Raw genomic sequence first — 19,009 nt, 5'->3', positions numbered from 1 at the left:
GTTAATATCCAAAATATATAAAGAACCCAAACAACTCAATAGCAAAAAAAAAAAAAAAAAAATTAAAAATGGGCAAAGGACCTGAACAGACATTTCTCAAAAGAAGACATACAATGGTCAATAGGTACATTTTTTAAAATATTCAGCATCAGTAAACTTTAGGAAAATCCAAGTTAAAACAACAATGAGATATCACCTCACACCTGTTAAAATGGCTTTTATCAAAAAGATGAAAGATAAGTGTTGGACAGGACATAGAGGAAAGGGACCCCTTGTACCCTGTTGGTGGGAATGTAAATTAGTACAGCCATTATGGAAAACTGTATGGAGGGTCTTCAAAAACTAAAAATAAGACTACTATATGACCCATTAATCCCATTTCTGGATATATACCCAAAGCTACTGAAATAAGTATGTCAAAGGGATATCTGCACTCTCACGTTCATTGCAGCACTATTCACAATAGCCAAGATCGGCAAACAACCTAAGCATCTATCAGTGAATGAATGGATACAGAAAATGTAGTATATATACACAATGCAATACTATTCAGCCTTTAAAAAGGGAGAAATCCTGTCATGTGCAAAAACATGGATGAATCTGAAGACATTATGTTAAGTAAAAAAGGCCAGGCACAGAAAGACAAATGCTATATGATCCCACTTGTGTATGAACTCTAATAAAGTTGAACTCATAGAAATATAGAGTAGAATAATAGTTACCAGAGGGTGGCGGGGAGAGGGGGTGAAGAGGGAGAGAAAGGGGAGTTGTTGATCAAACAGTCCAGAGTTTCAGACAGACGGGAGGAATAGGTTTGAGATGTATTGTACATCAGTGTCACTAATAATGTATTATATATATCAGAATAACTGAGAGAATAAATTTCAAATGTCTTACCATAAAAAATGATAGATAAGCAAGGTGATAGATGTTAATTAACTTGATTTGATCATGCCACATTGTATACATATATTAAAACATCATATTATACCCCATAAATGTATACAACTATGATTTTTCAGCAAGAAAAAAATAATAAAAAGTAAAAGTCATTTACTTGGTTCCAAAAAAAGAGGATCAGTCTAATGATCTAATTCTTGGTTAAAATATAGCCTTAAAGTTCAAGTGTTAGTCATTTATATACAATAGAAGCATAAGGAAATACTGCACACAAATTACAGAATGGTACAAAGTACCTGAGTCATATCACCAGTCTCTTGAACAAACCGGACGCCAGTTCTTGATCTCATTCGTTTAATACCCTGTGGATCCCCATAGTCCTTGAGAGGTGAGGTAGGTGGAAAACGATGGATCTCTTCACAAGTGAAAGTAAGGGAAGGTATTAAAACACTGCATGAGAAGAGACAATCTAAAATTTTACTCAGTACAAACATGGCAGACATGGATATACATATATTCATGTCCCTAACCCAGACTGTTTCCCAAGTATCTTGCTATGGCCATAAAGTTCCACCAAATTAGCATTAATCGTGCTCTTAAAGCAGATAAAATGAACAACAGAAATAACCTGGAAATAGAACACTCAAAAGTTTCAATTTGTTATACTTTCCAAAGAAGCAACATATTTTCTCATATAAAAATAATAAATTGCTAAATAAAAAACTCATATGACCCCTTAATATAACTTAATACTAAAAAACACAATTTTTCAAACTACGTAGTCTACAATCTGAACAGCATATAAAAACAAAAACTACATAAAACAATAGTGCCCAATTTTTAATCATTGTTATCATAATCAACAGTAATATTAACAATGTAAGGTACCAATGTTCAATTATCTAAATCACCTCCCTTCACTGCAGGCTTTTCAATTCAAACATGAATCTCAGTGCTATACAAAAGTGTAAGTAAGATTAATTAAGACAAACTGTCATAAGCTTTAAGCTAGCCATTCATATCTACCTGCATGCCAAGACTAAAATTCACCTGGTCTTAACAAGCATCTCAGGGTATTTCATAAAACATGTGAAAATCTATTATGCTAGGACAAGATACCTAACCTAAAAAGTGTATCACATAGCGAATTTTATTTATGTATTTGTTTTGATTTTTTGGCAGCAGACAACTAAATTCAAGTTTTTGTCAGGTAAAGTTCTAATGTGGTCTACAGAGTCTGAGAAAAAAAAAAAAAAACAATATAACAACAAAGACCCTTCAATATATTTCAAAGTATGTACTATAAAATCCTCGGCAACTACATGTCCTATCATCCAATCTGCATGAAGTTATGTGTGGGTCATATTTCTCCAAAAATTAAATGTATTCAATATCTACTTCAAAAATATTTTTAATGTTTTTCAGAACATTTGAAGTGTTTACCTGGCCCAGTGCCACCATCAAGGTCACTTGCACTCAAACTTGTAACAGAAATACTTCTCCCTCCTGAGTTTCTCAATAAACGTTGACTCCGGAGTTGGTCGATTGACTGTTCCAAGCTTTCTTTTAACTAATTTTAAAGAATTTAATGAATAAAGTGTTATTCTTCTTAAACAACTTCCAAATACAAATAGACCACAGATTTTCAAAGCTATTTCTGAAATATCTGGGTTCCCCCCAAAAAAATGTATCAGAAAATTTTAAACTAAGTTACGTTTAAAATATAAAAATAGTAAATACAAATATTTTAAGAACCAGTGCTAAAATCTGGTTTTAAAAGGCATCTGTCACTACCTATTCCATTTTTTATTGCCAGATGTGGAAGAGATGTCTACTGTGTAAGGGCTTACAAAACCATATTCAAATGTCTAATTGGTGCACCACTCATGCGAAGAAACATAACAAGGTCAACACAACTGAAAGAAGAGAGAAAGCTTTCCTCCCTTCTAAACATTCCTTCGGAAACTCCAGGTCTACAACAAATAGGAAACTAAACAGCTGTCACAGTGACAGCTGCTACTGAAACAATGTGCACTGTCCAACTCCATTATCAGAATACCTCTTTCAGTCATTCAAAGACTTCAAATCCCAGAAAATGATTAGGTCAGATATTAGACTGCCAGTACACACTAAGAACTACAGTTGTCCAAATGATTTATTCAGTTTATTAAGGAGTCAGCCAACAGGGGACATATAAAAACATATATTTAGACTTAAAGAGCTACATTAAATAAAAACATGCTAAATACCGAGAATAATATCCAGAGCCGTACACAACTACAGACCTGAGAAGAGGATTTAACTAAGACCCAAGGGGAAAAAAATTAAAGCTGAAGAAAATCCATACACCCTGAATTGCTGGGAAACTTTGGGTCTAGATATCTTATTCAAGGATGAATAGAAAGTAATAATTTTAAACATAATGCATCGATCCATGGAACAAGTCATCTATAACTCTTTAAGTAGAATGTCAAAACAAAACGATTAATTCAGAAGACATGGTTTCCTAAATTCAGCCAGCATTAAAAGGTAGAACACCTTTTATGGGGAGAACAAGTTGCTTTATTTGGGGAAATGAGCAGAAAGAAAGGAGCCTCAACTGAAGGAAAAGAACACATGAAACAGAATATGAGTCACAAATGAAGCAAACTCTTTTTCAGTCTGGCTATTTGGATTTGCCTGCTCTAATTGAAACAACCTGTATTAAAAGAAGTAGAGTTAGAATTTCAGGAATCTGCTTCTTTTGTCCCTCTCATTTCTGAAAGAAAAAAAAAGAGGGATTTCCACATCCCTCTGTCTCCTCCTTACCTAAACTGGGATATGTATAAGACCATCCTGCCTTGAGTATTCACCAGCCAGCTATAAGACGCAGCATTGGCCAGGCGCGGTTGCTTGCGCCTGTAATCCCTGCAGTTTGGGAGGCTGAGGCAGCTGAATCACTAGGTCAGGAGTTCGAGACCGGCCTGGCAAACATGGTGAAACCGCATCTCTCCTAAAATACAAAAAATTAGCCGGGTGTGATAGCAGGTGCCTGTAATCCCAACTACTCGGGAGGCTGAGGCAGGAGAACTGCTTAACTGCTTGAACCTGGGAGGCAGAGGTTGCAGCCAGCTGAGATCATACCACTGCACTCCAGCCTGGGTGGCAGAGCAAGACTGTCTTCCAAAAAAAAAAAAAAAAAAAAAAAAAAAACCTCAGCATCAATCCACAAAACATACTATGAGGCCCAGGAAAACCAAGGTTTACCTTGAGAGTAATTTACATATAAGTAAAATAACATATAAGTAGACCAGAAGTCTTATGTAGCGATCACAAAGTAGTATATCAGTAATCTACGACAAAATTACCAGAATAAAACTAAACAATGTTAAAGCTAAAAAGCTCAAATTCAAACTATATCATGAGAAACAGACTAGAAAAGTCACTAAAGTGACTTTAGATCATACAAATTAGCGTCAGAAATAAAATGTAAAATCAGCTCTCTTAACTTTTGCTGTGTTTATTATTTCCATCTTTCAAGCTAAACTCAATTTCAGTATCCTTTTGAAAGCAGAGTCAGCTATCATTCCCTACTACTGCTTCTTTCTGAAGGTAATCTGCCTTTTTAGCTCTGGCTATTTTTAAGATTTTTCCCTTTACTTTTGTCAGTGATTTTATTATGTATCACTATGTACAGTTTTATTGTATTTATCCCATTTTTAACCCATAGAGATCACAAAATCCATAGCTTAATAAATTTCATATGTTGTAAATTCTCAGGCATTATCTTTTCAAACATTGTTTTTGCCTCATTCTCTCTCCCCTCTACTTCTGGAAATGCAACTGCATTTAAGTTATACCTTTTTATGAAATGCTGTATGTCTTCTTTTCTCTTCTATATTTTTTCAATCTTTCATTCTTCCATTCTTTTTGTATATCTTATGCTGGTTTATCTTTCAATTCATGAATTCTCTTTCAACTATACACAAGCTGTTGTTCACTCTATTCATTAAAGGTCAGTTGGTTATTTATCTTATTTTTCAGCTTCTGAAATTTTCATTTGGTTCCTTTTAGTTTTCAATTATTTTCCAAAACTCTTAATCTATTCTTTTAATTTCTTAAACATGTTATTCATGGTTACCTTATAGTCCCATATATGTTTCTATTGTCTGCTTCTTCCCTTGGTTTTCAGACACCTTTTATATTCTCTTATGCCTGTGTATTCTTTATCATGTGATAGACATTTTATATGAGAAGCTGTAGAGATAATTTAAAGTTCTAGAGGATGGCATCTTTCTTCTGCACAGCAAAAGAAACTACCATCAGAGTGAACAGGCAACCTACAGAATGGGAGAAAATTTATGCAACCTACTCATCTGACAAAGGGCTAATATCCAGAATCTACAATGAACTCAAACAAATTTACAAGAAAAAAACAAACAACCCCATCAAAAAGTGGGCAAAGGACATGAACAGACACTTCTCAAAAGAAGACATTTATGCAGCCAAAAAACACATGAAAAAATGCTCATCATCACTGGCCATCAGAGAAATGCAAATCAAAACCACAATGAGATACCATCTCACACCAGTTAGAATGGCCATCATTAAAAAGTCAGGAAACAACAGGTGCTGGAGAGGATGTGGAGAAATAGGAGCACTTTTACACTGTTGGTGGGACTGTAAACTAGTTCAACCATTGTGGAAGTCAGTGTGGTGATTCCTCAGGGATCTAGAACTAGAAATACCATTTGACCCAGCCATCCCATTACTGGGTATATACCCAAAGGACTATAAATCATGCTGCTATAAAGACACATGCACACGTATGCTTATAGCGGCACTATTCACAATAGCAAAGAGTTGGAACCAACCCAAATGTCCAACAACGATAGACTGGATTAAGAAAATGTGGCACATATACACCATGGAATACTATGCAGCCATAAAAAATGATGAGTTCATGTCCTTTGTAGGGACATGGATGAAACTGGAAACCATCATTCTCAGTAAACTATCACAAGGACAAAAAACCAAACACCGCATGTTCTCACTCATAGGTGGGAACTGAACAATGAGAACACATGGATACAGGAAGGGGAACATCACACTCTGGGGACTATTGAGGGGTGGGAGGAGCGGGGAGGGACAGCATTAGGAGATATACCTAATGCTAAATGACAAGTTAATGGGTGCAGCACACCAACATGGCACATGGATACATATGTAACAAACCTGCACATTGTGCACATGTACCCTAAAACTTAAAGTATAACAATAATAAAAAAAAAAGAAAAAAAAAGATCTATTCTTTTACCTCTGTTCTTTTGATATTAGACTGAAACAATGGAAACTACTGTGTACCAGTATAAATGCAAATAAAATTTGGGCACTGGAATTGAATGGCTATGATTTGGATCTGTGTCCTCACCTAATTCTCATGTTCAATTATAATTCCCAGTGTTGGAAGTGGAGCCTGGTCAGAGGTGACTGGATCATGGGGGCAGAGTTCTTATGAATGGTCTAGCACCATCCCCGCTTGGTACTGTATAGTGAGTTATCATGAGATCTGGTTGTTTAAAAGTGTGTAGCACCTCCCCACTCCTTCCCATGCTCCTACTCCGGCCACGTGACATGTGTGCTTCCCCTTTGCCTTCCGCCATGACTGTATGTTTCCTGAGTCCTCCGAGAAGCTGAGCAGATACCAACATCATGCTTCCTATACAGCCTGCGGAACCATGAGCCAATTAAACCTCTTTTCTTTATAAATTACCCAGTCTCAGGTAGTTCTTACAGCAATGCAAGAATGGACTAACAAAGGTAGTTTATCCAAATCATCAAGACATGCTTTTTCAGATGTAAGCATGTAGTAGGCTCCCTCTACCCAAAGATAAAACAATTTGAGCATAAATAAAAATATTAACTGCAATGGACTAAAACACTTTAAATATACATATAATTGTCAGTTAATAATGATACTCAAGGGGTAAAAAAGTCATTGGTCACCACAAGAAGATGTAGGAAACCAATTATTATGGAAACTGATATATAAATGAACTGAAAAATAACTGTAGATGAGTTTAGATTACCATGAAAATAAAATTTAAAAATTTTAAAATTCTCACAGAGATCTCTGAAAGCCTTTTGATGTCTCTATTTGGAAAAACTCTGATTAGAGACAAAATTTAACTCAAGGTTAATGAACTGAAAAAGAATGCATATAAAACGCAAAAGGATTGACTACACCGCAACCTAAATCTATGAAAGGAGATCATCTGGGCAACAATGGGTACTCCAAATAACAGAAGTGATCATTAAAAACATTATGATTCAGGCCGGGTATGGCAGCTCACGCCTGTAATCCCAGCACTTTGGGAGGCCAAGGCAGAAGGATCACTTGGGCCCAGGAGTTCAAGACCAGCCTGGCCAACATGATAAGATCCCATCCCTACTAAAAAAGTAAAAAAAAGTAGCCAGGTGTGGTGGTACACAACTGTAGTCCCAGCTACTCAGGAGGCTGAGGTGGGAGGACTGCTTAAGCCCAGTAGTTCAAGGCTACAGCGAGCTGTGATTGTACCACTGCACTCTAGCCTGGATAACACAGTGAGACTCTGTCTCAAAATAAGTAAATAAATAAAATTTTAAAAATAGAAATATCATGATTCAGAAGGACCAAAGAAAAGCTTCATTTGCTTTCCTCAGCTGTACTACTTTCACTTCTGCCCCCGCTCCTGTCTGCATCTTTCACACCCCATCAGATAACTTTCTTACATGTTTTATTTTGTGGATGAAATAAGATAATCTATGTAAAATAATTAGAACAATGCCTGAGGCAGATTTGGTTGTTCAGTAAATGATACTTTTTATCATTATGATTAAAGGCAATGACAATAAAAGTAAGAAATAAACAGAATGATGAAATAGAATGCTTTAATCTGGAGAAGCTATTTAAAAGAGTTTGTCATTCCCTAAAAATGTATTTACAACTCAGATGGAAATATCTGTTGAGTTTATTTACTTCCCATTTATAAAACCACTCCCGGGCAGGGCGCGGTGGCTCATGCCTATAATCCCAGCACTTTGGGAGGCCAAGGCAGGCAGATCACAAGGTCAGGAGATAGGGACCATCCTGACCAACATGGTGAAACCCCATCTCTACTAAAAATAGAAAAATTAACTGGGTGTAGTGGCATGCACCTGTAGTCCCAGCTACTCGGGAGGCTGAGGCAGGAGAATCACTTAAACCTGGGAGGCGGAGGTTGCAGTGAGCTGAGATCGCGCCACTGCATTCCAATCTGGCGACAGAGCGAGACTCCATCTCAAAAAAAAAAAAAAAAACAACCTACTCCCTCAGAAAATTCAGCATTATTTAACTCTAGGCCTACCACAGAGACTTGATGACAATGGGTCCCTCATTGAAAATTGCTTTCTTAACATTACAATATATACTGCTATGGAACATATCATACCTAAAATTGGGTATACATAATTTAATTTCCCAACCGCCCAATTCAAAGGAAATTTGCTACCCTAAGTAGGGATCTAATATTCAACTTTACAAAGTAGGACTATACTCAGCTAATGGTTAACAATAATGTTTTCAATTTTTCACTAATAAATTAAAAAGCAAAGACTCAATTCCCATTATTAGTAAGGTAATGAATCTGAAACATTTCATGAGCTACCAAAATATAACAAAGTCTATAGAGCTCCATCAGTCAAGTACATCATAAATCAAAAATCCTGTAAATACAAGGATGTCCAAACTCATTTTCTAAATAAAAATAGTAGTAGAAACCCTTACGAAAGAAGATATGTTTCCCTGCACCCATTAGCTTGCAATTACAAGTGATTAATGACAACTACACCTTTACTTTGTAAAAAAAAAAATAATAATAATAACAAGCCGTCAATTACAACTTGGGAGTTACATGACAATTCAATACAACACAGATATGTATAAAACAGTCATTATTCCTTCATGTTTCCAATGATAGGTACACATACAATGTGATTTTAGTGTTTTCATCACACTGTATATATACCCCTCATTGGAAACATGAAGGAATAAATTTAATTGGTTTTCCAAGAGTTTACAGGATAGGAGTAAGCAATTCCAAAGGAAAGAAAAGTAGAAGATATAATTGGCAACACATTAATTAAAAATACATTATTAACTTTATTCCAGAACTCTGGAGTACATTTCTTTCTTACATCCCCATGTAAGGTAAATATAAACTGGAACATCCTTGAAAGGGCAATTTTGAAATATCCAGCAAATTTTTAAGTGCACATATCCTTTAACCCTGCAATTCTACTTCCAGCAATCCTACAGGATTACAAAAACATGTATATGTGTGTGTACAATAATGGTCACTGCTATGTTTATAACAAAAAGAAAAACTAGATACATTCATACTACGGAATAGGGTATAACTGTTCAAAACAATGAAGTAATGCTACACAAAGTTATATGGAAAGTGATATACATTATTAAATTTTAAAATGTTGCATAACATTATATTTAATATGATTCCATTCTTAAAGCAAATTGCACATATGCTTGTAAATACATAGAAAATGTTTGGAAACAAGAAACTCTCAAAATTGTTACCTCTTTTGAGTGGGGCTCAAAGGGAGGTTGGATAGAATTGGAGGCCATTATCCTAAGTGAAGTAATTAAGGAATGAAAAACCAAATACCACTTGTTCTCACTTATAAATGAGAGCTAAGCTATGAGTACGCAAAGGTGTACAGAGTGGTGTAATGGACATTGGAGACTCAGAAGGGACACAAAGGTATACAGAGCGGTATAATGGACATTGGAGACTCAGAAGGGAGGAGGTTGGGAGTGGGGTAAAAGATGAAAAACTATCTATTGGGTACATTGTACACTATTTGGATGACAGGTGCACTAAAATCCCAGACTTCATCACCAAACAATTCATCCATGAAACCAAAAAACCACTTGTTCCACTACAGCAATTGAAATTTTAAAAAATTAAAAAGGGGCTTTGAGAGAGGAGTTTTTCATTTTTTGTTTTAACAATGAACACGTATTACTTTAAAATAAACCATCCTTAAAAGTCTTAACTCTACATGAGGGGTCTCTCCATGGCCCAAGTTTACCAAGTCTCCATTAAATTCATGTCTTGAATTCTTCTCTCTCTGATGTAAAGCCTTCAAATTCAATAGAATCTAATTTATATAAGCTAGTTAGCAATCCATCTGACAAGCTAACCTAAATTTAAACAATAAAATAATAAATTAGTTTAAAATCTAAAGCGCTTCACAATGGTTATTTCCTTTAGTTCACATCCCTATTCCCCAAAACACTTCATTCCCAAAAAGGTGGGTAGGAGAAAATGCAAACAAATGTAGTTTCTCACATGTTCTATCGCACCCGCCTGTCCATTACTGTATTCTCGGTATCGTCCAAGCATCTGGTCCACTTGTCGCAGGTTCCGACTGGTATCCTTGAGAAAGAAAATGGACTGAGTTAATTATTCCACATACTTTTTTTCCTAATCAATCTTAGTAGTATGTCAATCAACTAAGTCAACAGTTTGTAAAATGTACAACTTTTATCATGGCTAAGTTGAATATCAATGTACTTCATACATATTAAGTAAATCTTAACACCACTGAGAAACTCAAATCCAACTGCAATTTACTTGTGTAAAATCTGCAGCACATAATGTAAATCCGTATTCAAGATTCCCTAGTAAGTTGGCAACAAAACCATAAATTCTCAGAATCATAATTTTCAATTTGTGCCTGTCAACCAATTCACACCCTCTTTATAGAAAAGGAATTCTGAAAGAGCAAATCTAATAGACTATGTACAAGAGAAGAAAATCATTAAGATCAATATTATTTCGACTATTTTTTTACCTCAGAACTTGACGAGAAGAAAAACAACAAATTTAATTTTAATCACAGAAGAAATGGTTCTCATCTAAATATTCTAGATTTGACCTGGGAGATTAATCAACGTATTTCTTTCAAAAATATGTACTTATTAACGTGTCTCATTGTTGGGAGAGTGCAAGAATTCATACTACAAAATTCCATTGTTATCTGACTTTACTTACATTTTACTTACTTTACTTACTTACTTATTGATGAGAGTCTTGCTCTGCCACTCAGGCTGGAATGAAGTAGCATGATCATGGCTCACTGCAGCCTCAGCTTCCTGGGCTTAAGGAATTCTACACCACTATGCCCAGCTAATTTTTTTTTTTCCTAATTTGTGTATAGACAGAGTCTAAGTATGTTGCCTAGGCTGGTCTCAAACTCCCGGCTCAAGTGATCCTCCCACCTCAGCCTCCCAAAGTGCTAGGATTACAGGCATGAGCCACCATGCCCAGCCCATTATGTTACTTTAAATAAGTTTAAAAAGGTAGGTCTTGGCCAGGCGCGGTGGCTCACGCTTGTAATCCCAGCACTTTGGGAGGCCAAGGCAGGCGGATCACGAGGTCAGGAGATCGAGACCATGGTGAAACCCCGTCTCTACTAAAAATACAAAAAATTAGCTGGGCATGGTGGCGGGCACCTGTAGTCCCAGCTACTCGGAGAGGCTGAGGCAGGAGAATGGCGTGAACCCGGGAGGCGGAGCTTGCAGTGAGCCGAGATCGCGCCACTGCACTCCAGCCTGGGTGAGAGCGCGAGACTCTGTCTCAAAAACAAAAAAAAAAAAAAAAAAAAGGTAGGTCTTCTGGTTTTCAAATCAACACATGGCTTCGCCACCAGAAATTACCCTCTTCTTATCTAAGCATACTAATCCAAAGCAATTAAAAGCCAAAATCCATTCTTAGCCAGGCTAAGGCAAAGCTAAGGGATTGATGGGTAGGAAATACATTCTATTTCTGAGTTTTCTTTTTTCCCCTATAGCTGTGTTACCCTTCCCCCACCTCTTTTCTAAAGCCTTTTCTAAGGAAAGGAAGCAAAATGCCTCAACTCAAACCTCCAAATACTGGCAAAAATTAGCCTTTAAATCAAAATGGCATCTCTTTATTTTCATCCACAAATAATCTACCTCACCAAAACATGAGCAATTTCTCTAAAGGCACATGCCCATGAGAAGCTAAACTACAATCATTTCTACTGGTTTCACTCTCACAATATTTAATTTGGAAATACTGCTTTATCCTAAAACACTCTCCACCACCTATCACATATTTCAAATATCTTTACTGACTGTCATAGGCAGAATAATGGCCCTCAAAGATATCCAAGTCCTAATCCCTGCAACCTGTGTATGTATACCTTACATGGCAAAAGGGATTTGGCAAATGTGATTACACTGAAGACTTTAAGATGGAGAGATTCTCCTGGATTATTGGGTGGACCCAATGAAATCATAAACATCTGTAAAAGAGGAAAAGGGAGGCAGGAGAAGTAGAATCATAAGATGTAAGAAGGGCTTGACCCTTCCCTGCTGGCTTTGAAGATGAGGGAAGGCAGCCACAAGACAAGAAACGTGGGCAGCCTCTAGAAACCAGAGAAGGCAAGGCAATAGATTTTTCCCTTAGAGCCTGCAGAGAGGAACACATCCCTACCAACACTTTGAGACCCAGTAAGACCAGTGTTGACTTCTGACATACAAAACTTTAAGATAATAAATTTGTGTTGTTTTAAGACATTAGCTTTGCAGTAATTTGTTACAGCAGCAAGAAAACTAATCCACTGACTGAAACTATTAAGCAACTCAAACTATTTAAATTCTCTTAAATGCAACCATTGTTAAACTAACCTGTAAAGTACTTGTTATAGTGTTGACCTTCTCGGTAACTTCTACTGTAGGAAGACTTCGAGCTCCCCTGTGAGTTGATCTGGCAGCCCATGGACTCAATCGGTCACGACAGCGGAAGTGATCTGATTCGCTGGATGATTCTGCCATTGATATACACAAATCCTTTTAAATAAATATAGGTCAAAGTTAATGAAACAGTAAAAAGCATGGAAATAAAAGACTAATAGAACTGTTTGCTTTTGATCTCTTTTCTATGTTTAATACATTAGTAATTTTGCACACTGTAATTTCTACATACATAGCTTAAAAACACAAGAAGTCACTTCCCCATGTAATTCTCCCTCCTTTGTTTTCTCTGCTTTAAGGGAGCGATTCCTCAGATACGATTTTGGTCATGTTTACAACTCCAGTGATAATAATCCCTTAGATTCATGCAATGCTTCCAAATTTTAAAAGTATTGTCACATTTAGTACCTCACTTAATCGTACCAACAACATCATAAGGTAGATGAGAAAAACACAGATATTCTCTAAAGTTAGGACCAGCAAGTATCTTAATATTCGTCTGATGTCCATTCTACTATAAGAACACAGGTAAAGACACATAGCATGACCTACAATAAGAAAGTCTCATTCAGTGTACATTGACAACTCTCATGTACCTTGATTTAAAATAGAGTAGAATTAAACAAATGCTGTAATACAGGTACAAATTCTACAATAACAGATACATGAGAAGGTGACATCTTCAACATCTCCACCAAAATAGAAAGCCGGACATCCTGAGTATATGCATCAGTAGATAATTCTCTAAACATGCTTTTCTTCCATCCTTACCTCAGTTTTCTATTTAATGCATTAAAAAAATTATTTCATGCAAAGGAATCTCAAAAGTTTCAGGAAACCTTTTAATAGAAGTTGAAGAAACTAAGTAAGTTCAGAACAAAGAAGCATCAGAGAAACTCAACTGATAAAAAGTGAAAGTGTATTGAGTATCCCAATAATTTCATTTTCTACTTAATGGTGGGTTAACGTTATTTTAACATTAATTGCTAGAATCTCCCTAAAATTTATATGGCCATTTTGCTGGCTGATTAAATATAGTGTGATAAAAACATTTCTTTTTTGTTTTGTTTTCTTTTGTTTTTTGAGACAGAGTCTCACTCTGTCACCCAGGCTGGAGTGCAGTGGCACAATCTCGGCTTGGCTCACTGCAACCTCCGCCTCCCAGGTTCAAGCAATTGTCCTGCCTCAGCCTCCCAAGAAAACATTTCTTGAATGACAGAGTATCTTAGACTTCCAGGAGATCTTTATTCTGAATGTATCTAGAAGTACACTGATCATACATTTAAGAAGACAATAAAGAGAATGTGCTAGATGTATACATGTCCTACAGCATTTAATGAAAGCAAGTTTTTAAAATATTGGATGAAACATAACTAAACAAATAAATAAAGAAGCAAGAACTCTTGCCATAAGGTTAGGTTTTTTAAAATGAAATACAGTCTGTTACTGCTATCAAAAAAAGAATCAATGAAATAGCCAACTTCTTCACACTAGCTAAGACAGGGTTAGAGAACATCCTGTTGAACACCCATGCTTCTCCTCTGCCCAGGGCTCTTAACTTCCTTCTGCACCTATCTTCTCTGGTTCTTGCCTGTCTTCTCCCATGTATAAGTCCAAAGGTATAGTACCCATGATGTCACTCCTCCCACCATAAGGAAACATGAACAAGAAACTAAGACTGAAGCAATTGTTTGGCTTTGCTTTTCCTGGCTCACAATTGCTTAAGTCCAAAGGAAAAAAGTATTTTCTTTAGAAGACAAGACATCTTACATATAACATCTTACATAAAACGTTCACCTTTTAAACTTAGGAAATCACTTGTATGCATCTCATAAATCTATGCCACGTAACATAATATCGTTTACTCTAAGTTACAGTACTTCCCATCAAGCGTTTTCCATTAGTGAAAGCAGGAAAAATCAACATTTTCTAAGAGCCTGCTATTCTGCCAAGTACTATGCAGATGCTTACATAAGACAACCCAATTTAATTCTCATAACAACTTAATAAAGTGAACACTATTAACCCCTAATTCATAGAGGATGCTACTGCTAAAAAGTATTAAATAATATCCAACTCCATACAGTAATTATAAGTAGAATGCAAACCCAAGATTCAGCTGGCTTTCTCTGTCCTCAACACTATGCTCTTCCCACTGTGTTCTGCTGTCCGTTTATCCTAAGAGTTAACAATCTTAACAATTAACAAAGAATGCTAAAGACAGCAGGTGCAGGCCAGAGCCTACATGTGTGTATAATCTCCTCAACTCCCTCTCATTTCATGTCAGCATAAAAATATCAAGAAAAAAGGGAAATATCAAGTAATAATATAAAATCTTAACTAAGCACCAGGAAAAAAACTAAGTGACATATCTATACTAATGCATTTAATAAAAAGCCCTAAAACAAATCAATCCACTGGTCCCAGATTAAGGGGTTTTTGTTTCCTTATTCCTTTTATCTCTTATATAAGAGAAAATAATAATTATGCCTGGTGTCTGTCTCTTTCATACCAAAATTCTATAGCTTAAAGCATAATGATTTTCATTTTAGCAAGTCATAATTCTGGAAACTTGATTGAAGTTAAGAAATCACTGAAGTTAAGAAATCAGGCAGAATAAAAAGTTAAGAATTGAAAAAGACAATGTGCTTACTATAATAGTTGTTAATGAGAACAAGGAACAAAATAACTGTCTTTGAGATAACTTGATATTTCTAAGAGTATCAGAATTTTAATAATAATCAGTTATCTGAAGACAACTTCACCAGATAAAAATGGCATGTCAGACACTTCTAATATGTAGACAATTTGAGTTTCAACATGACTAAAAATAATTATAACTGAAATTTGGGGATAATATTTAAGATATAAAATAGTACAGACTAATAAAATAAACATGCATGTATCTACCACCAAGAACTAATAAATATTATCATTCTGACATATGTACCTTTGAGAGTTTTTAGTAAAATATTTAGAACACTGTAAATAAAGTCTTAGTACTGTCCAACCACCCCTCCTTCACCCGGTACTACTCCTGCCCCATTTTTCCAGGGATAATCACTAGCATGATTTCATATATAACTTTTCAGGCTATGTTTTTATACTATTCCCACAGGCATGGGTACCTCACAATCTTTTTTTATAAAACACACACTGCACTGAATTGATAAATATTAACAAGTAAAGATATGGGGGCATCTGAATTTAACTCTAAAGCAGAAAATCTTACTGGTATTAAATAAAATTAAGAACAACATAAACTATCTCCAATCGTCATATAATACAAGAAAAAACAATTATCTCTCACTTACCCCCACTAGGATTACATACTTTTACTAAGACAGAATCACACGTTCTGGCATGAGTTTCACTAGTACACACACACAAAGTCTTCAGCTATAAAGTTAAGTTACTGTGAGCAATAAAAGATGTCCAAACTCCTGCATTTGATGGAACTCCTGCAGAGACATCAAGATTTAAGATGAGATATATCTGAGAAATTTGCATGCTTTTTTTTAAGCATATGAAACATTCAGCAACTATCTAAGGACTTTAATTACATAAGTTTCCTAAACTAAGTAAAATTTTAAAATCTCATTATAATAAAAAATAGAAGTTAGATTATTTTCATTGTTGATAAAAATCTGGCATTTTCTTCCACCATTACTGACAACACAAGGTCAAACATGATTCCCATAGCTAACTAACAGAGCACCTAACTAACTCTTTGTGCCACAACACAGAAGGCAGCTATAGTGGCAGAAATCCATCCTTACCAAGAATCTCCAATCTATCATCAGCCAACACCACCACACCCCAGACACAGGACTGATGGAGGGAGAAACAGATGAGAATGGAGTGGCCACTGAAGTTGGCAAGAGGCTCACACCACATAATCAGAACCTACAGTAGAATGCATGAAGGGCCATGAAAATTCTGAGAGCCCCTTAATAAAACTGACTCAAAAAGAAAAGTACAAAGCAATAAGCGTCAATTATACACTCTTCTTTTGTCATCAACAATGGATTATTTTATAGTATAATTAAAAATTAATTTTATAAAAGAATGGTAAATAGTAATATCACTGGCATTAACGAAAACTGACCAGGCCTCTGAAAATATTTTCCTCAAAGTTTACCCATTATTTCATTCCATGTTAATAAAAACATATTGAGAGTGGTCACATAAGGAAACAAATATTCAGGGCCATGAAAAAACATTTAACCTAATAATCTAAGAAATATAACTTAAACAATAAGATGCTTTTCTAGACTATGTAATTGTTTTCTTTTAAATGGTAATGTCTATGGTTAGCGAGGTTGTAGGGGAAGGAGCACTCCTACACTTTCCTAATGGGAACATGTAAATTTGAATAACTTGTCTAGATGTCAGCAGGTAATAAGTATCAAGAAGAGCTTATACCTTTGCCCTGGTAATTACACTTCCAAAAATTTCTCCTAATAACATCATTTAGAATACATACAAAAATTTATATACAAGAATATTTACTGTAATAGAGGGAAAATAAAAACAATTCAAATTTCAAAATACAAGAATGGTTAAACTATGGTACATCTATACAATGAACACAAACATTAAAAAATTTGTTTCTGAAGAACATTTAATGACAAAGCACGGGATAAAAGCATGAATTCCAATTTCATAATAAATGTTATCTGTATGTGTATATAAATTACCAGTTCTATAGTTTGAATGTCCCCTCCAAAATTCACGTTGAAATTTAATCCCCAGTGAGGCAGTATTGAGAGGTGGGACCTTTAAAAGGTGATTGGGTCATGAAGGCTCCTCCCTTATGAATGGATTAATCTATTCACAGAGTAATGGATTAGTGGGCACTGGTGGTTTTATAAGAAGAGAGACCAAATAAGTATGCTTGGCCCCCTCATCAGGTGATACCCTGTGCTGCCTCAGGACTCTGCAGACAGTCCTCACCAGTAAGAAGGTTCTCACTAGATACAATCCCTCAACCTTGGACTTCTCAGCCTCCGTAACTGAAAGAAATAAAATCCTTTTCTTTATAAATTACCCAGTTTCAGGTATTCTCTTATAAACAACAGAAAATGAGCTAAGACAACCAATATATAAATTTAGAGGTGTGGCAACAGGCAGAGACAAAGGGGGAGTGGGGAGAAACAGAACAAAAATATATCTACTATCCAGAGTTTATAGCTGATTTGTTTTTTCAAAAACAGTCCGGCCGGGCGCGGTGGCTCATGCCTGTTATCTTAGCACTTTGGGAGGCCAAGGCAGGCGGACTGCCTGAGGTCCGGAGTTCAAGATCAGCCTGGACAACGTGGTAAAATCCCATCCCTACTAAAATACAAAAATTAGCTGGGTATGGCAGTGTGCGCCTGTAATCCCAGCCACTCAGGAGGCTGAGACAGGAGAATCACTTGAACCCGGGAGGTGGAGGTTGCAGTGAGCCGAGTTCATGCCACTGCACTCCAGCTGGGGCGACAAAGCGAGACTCCGTCTCAAAAAAAAAAAAAAAAAATCCTACATTTCATGAATTTTCTACAATGATTTGCATTAATATACATTAATGCAAATGAAGTATAATCAGAAAGAAAACTATAATGTGTGCTCAAAAGAAACAAAAACAAATTTAAAGACCTCTTCAGAGATAGCCGATTAATAGGCTGACAGCAGATTAACAAGCTGTCGACCTGGAAAATTTTATTAAATAAAAGCTCTATATTCAGAACTTCCATTTTCTTGATAACTGTGTCCTTTTCCTCCCTGGCAACTTCTTGACCTTATTTCCTAGTCCCCTGACATCTACCTAGGTAGGGCCATGCCACTAGTTCTCACCAACTGATGAGCTGAAGAAATGCGATCACAGTGCCAATCTCTACTATTTCATACTGAAGAACATTCACTGACCAAAGGAAACATTTATCATGGTTTATGAACTAAAAGAAAATTTATTTTAATCATATATTATTTTCGCTTTGTAGTTTTACTGAAGTGCAGTTACTAGATTCAAAGATGACTCAAAGAAACATTCTAAACTACTAGAATGAACGTAAAAATCGGAGGATATAAAAATATATTAATGTGTACCAACATCAGTTATGCATCAAATTCTACTTTGGAGAACAAATTAAAAATGGTTCACAAGTTATATTTAATCACTATTATAATTTGAAGCGCAAAGAAGAATTATTAAGAGTAGCAGAAGAAAAACATTTATGTATGCTCAAGGAAAATCTTCATTACTGTCTTTAAAGATTTAAAAGAAAAAAGTTCAATTAGATAAGAAATTTACCCTCGTTATCATAAGAA

General features: G+C 35.7%; 1 protein-coding gene across 7 annotated transcripts in view; it reads right to left on the bottom strand.

Annotated features, from left to right (window-relative positions):
* The window catches only part of CEP128 (centrosomal protein 128), a 636,715-nt gene that overhangs the window by 407,249 nt on the left and 210,457 nt on the right, over positions 1 to 19,009 (bottom strand). For 3 of the 7 annotated variants that reach the window (XM_063644064.1, XM_063644067.1, XM_063644065.1), the window contains 4 exons: positions 12,635 to 12,796; positions 10,269 to 10,355; positions 2,344 to 2,470; positions 1,197 to 1,315 (listed from right to left, as the gene is read on the bottom strand). In XM_063644064.1, coding sequence (XP_063500134.1) covers positions 1,197 to 1,315; positions 2,344 to 2,470; positions 10,269 to 10,355; positions 12,635 to 12,796 — 495 coding nt within the window. Of the gene's footprint in view, positions 1 to 1,196; positions 1,316 to 2,343; positions 2,471 to 10,268; positions 10,356 to 12,634; positions 12,797 to 16,014; positions 16,162 to 19,009 lie in introns of all 7 variants that reach the window. The other 4 variants (XM_055288555.2, XM_055288557.2, XM_055288556.2 and 1 more) reach the window with 3 other exon arrangements.

This window comes from Symphalangus syndactylus, chromosome 8 (assembly GCF_028878055.3).
Source record: "Symphalangus syndactylus isolate Jambi chromosome 8, NHGRI_mSymSyn1-v2.1_pri, whole genome shotgun sequence".
Lineage (NCBI taxonomy): Eukaryota > Metazoa > Chordata > Mammalia > Primates > Hylobatidae > Symphalangus > Symphalangus syndactylus.
Note: the sequence above shows the minus strand (reverse complement) of the source record. Positions and strands in the feature narration are given on the sequence as shown.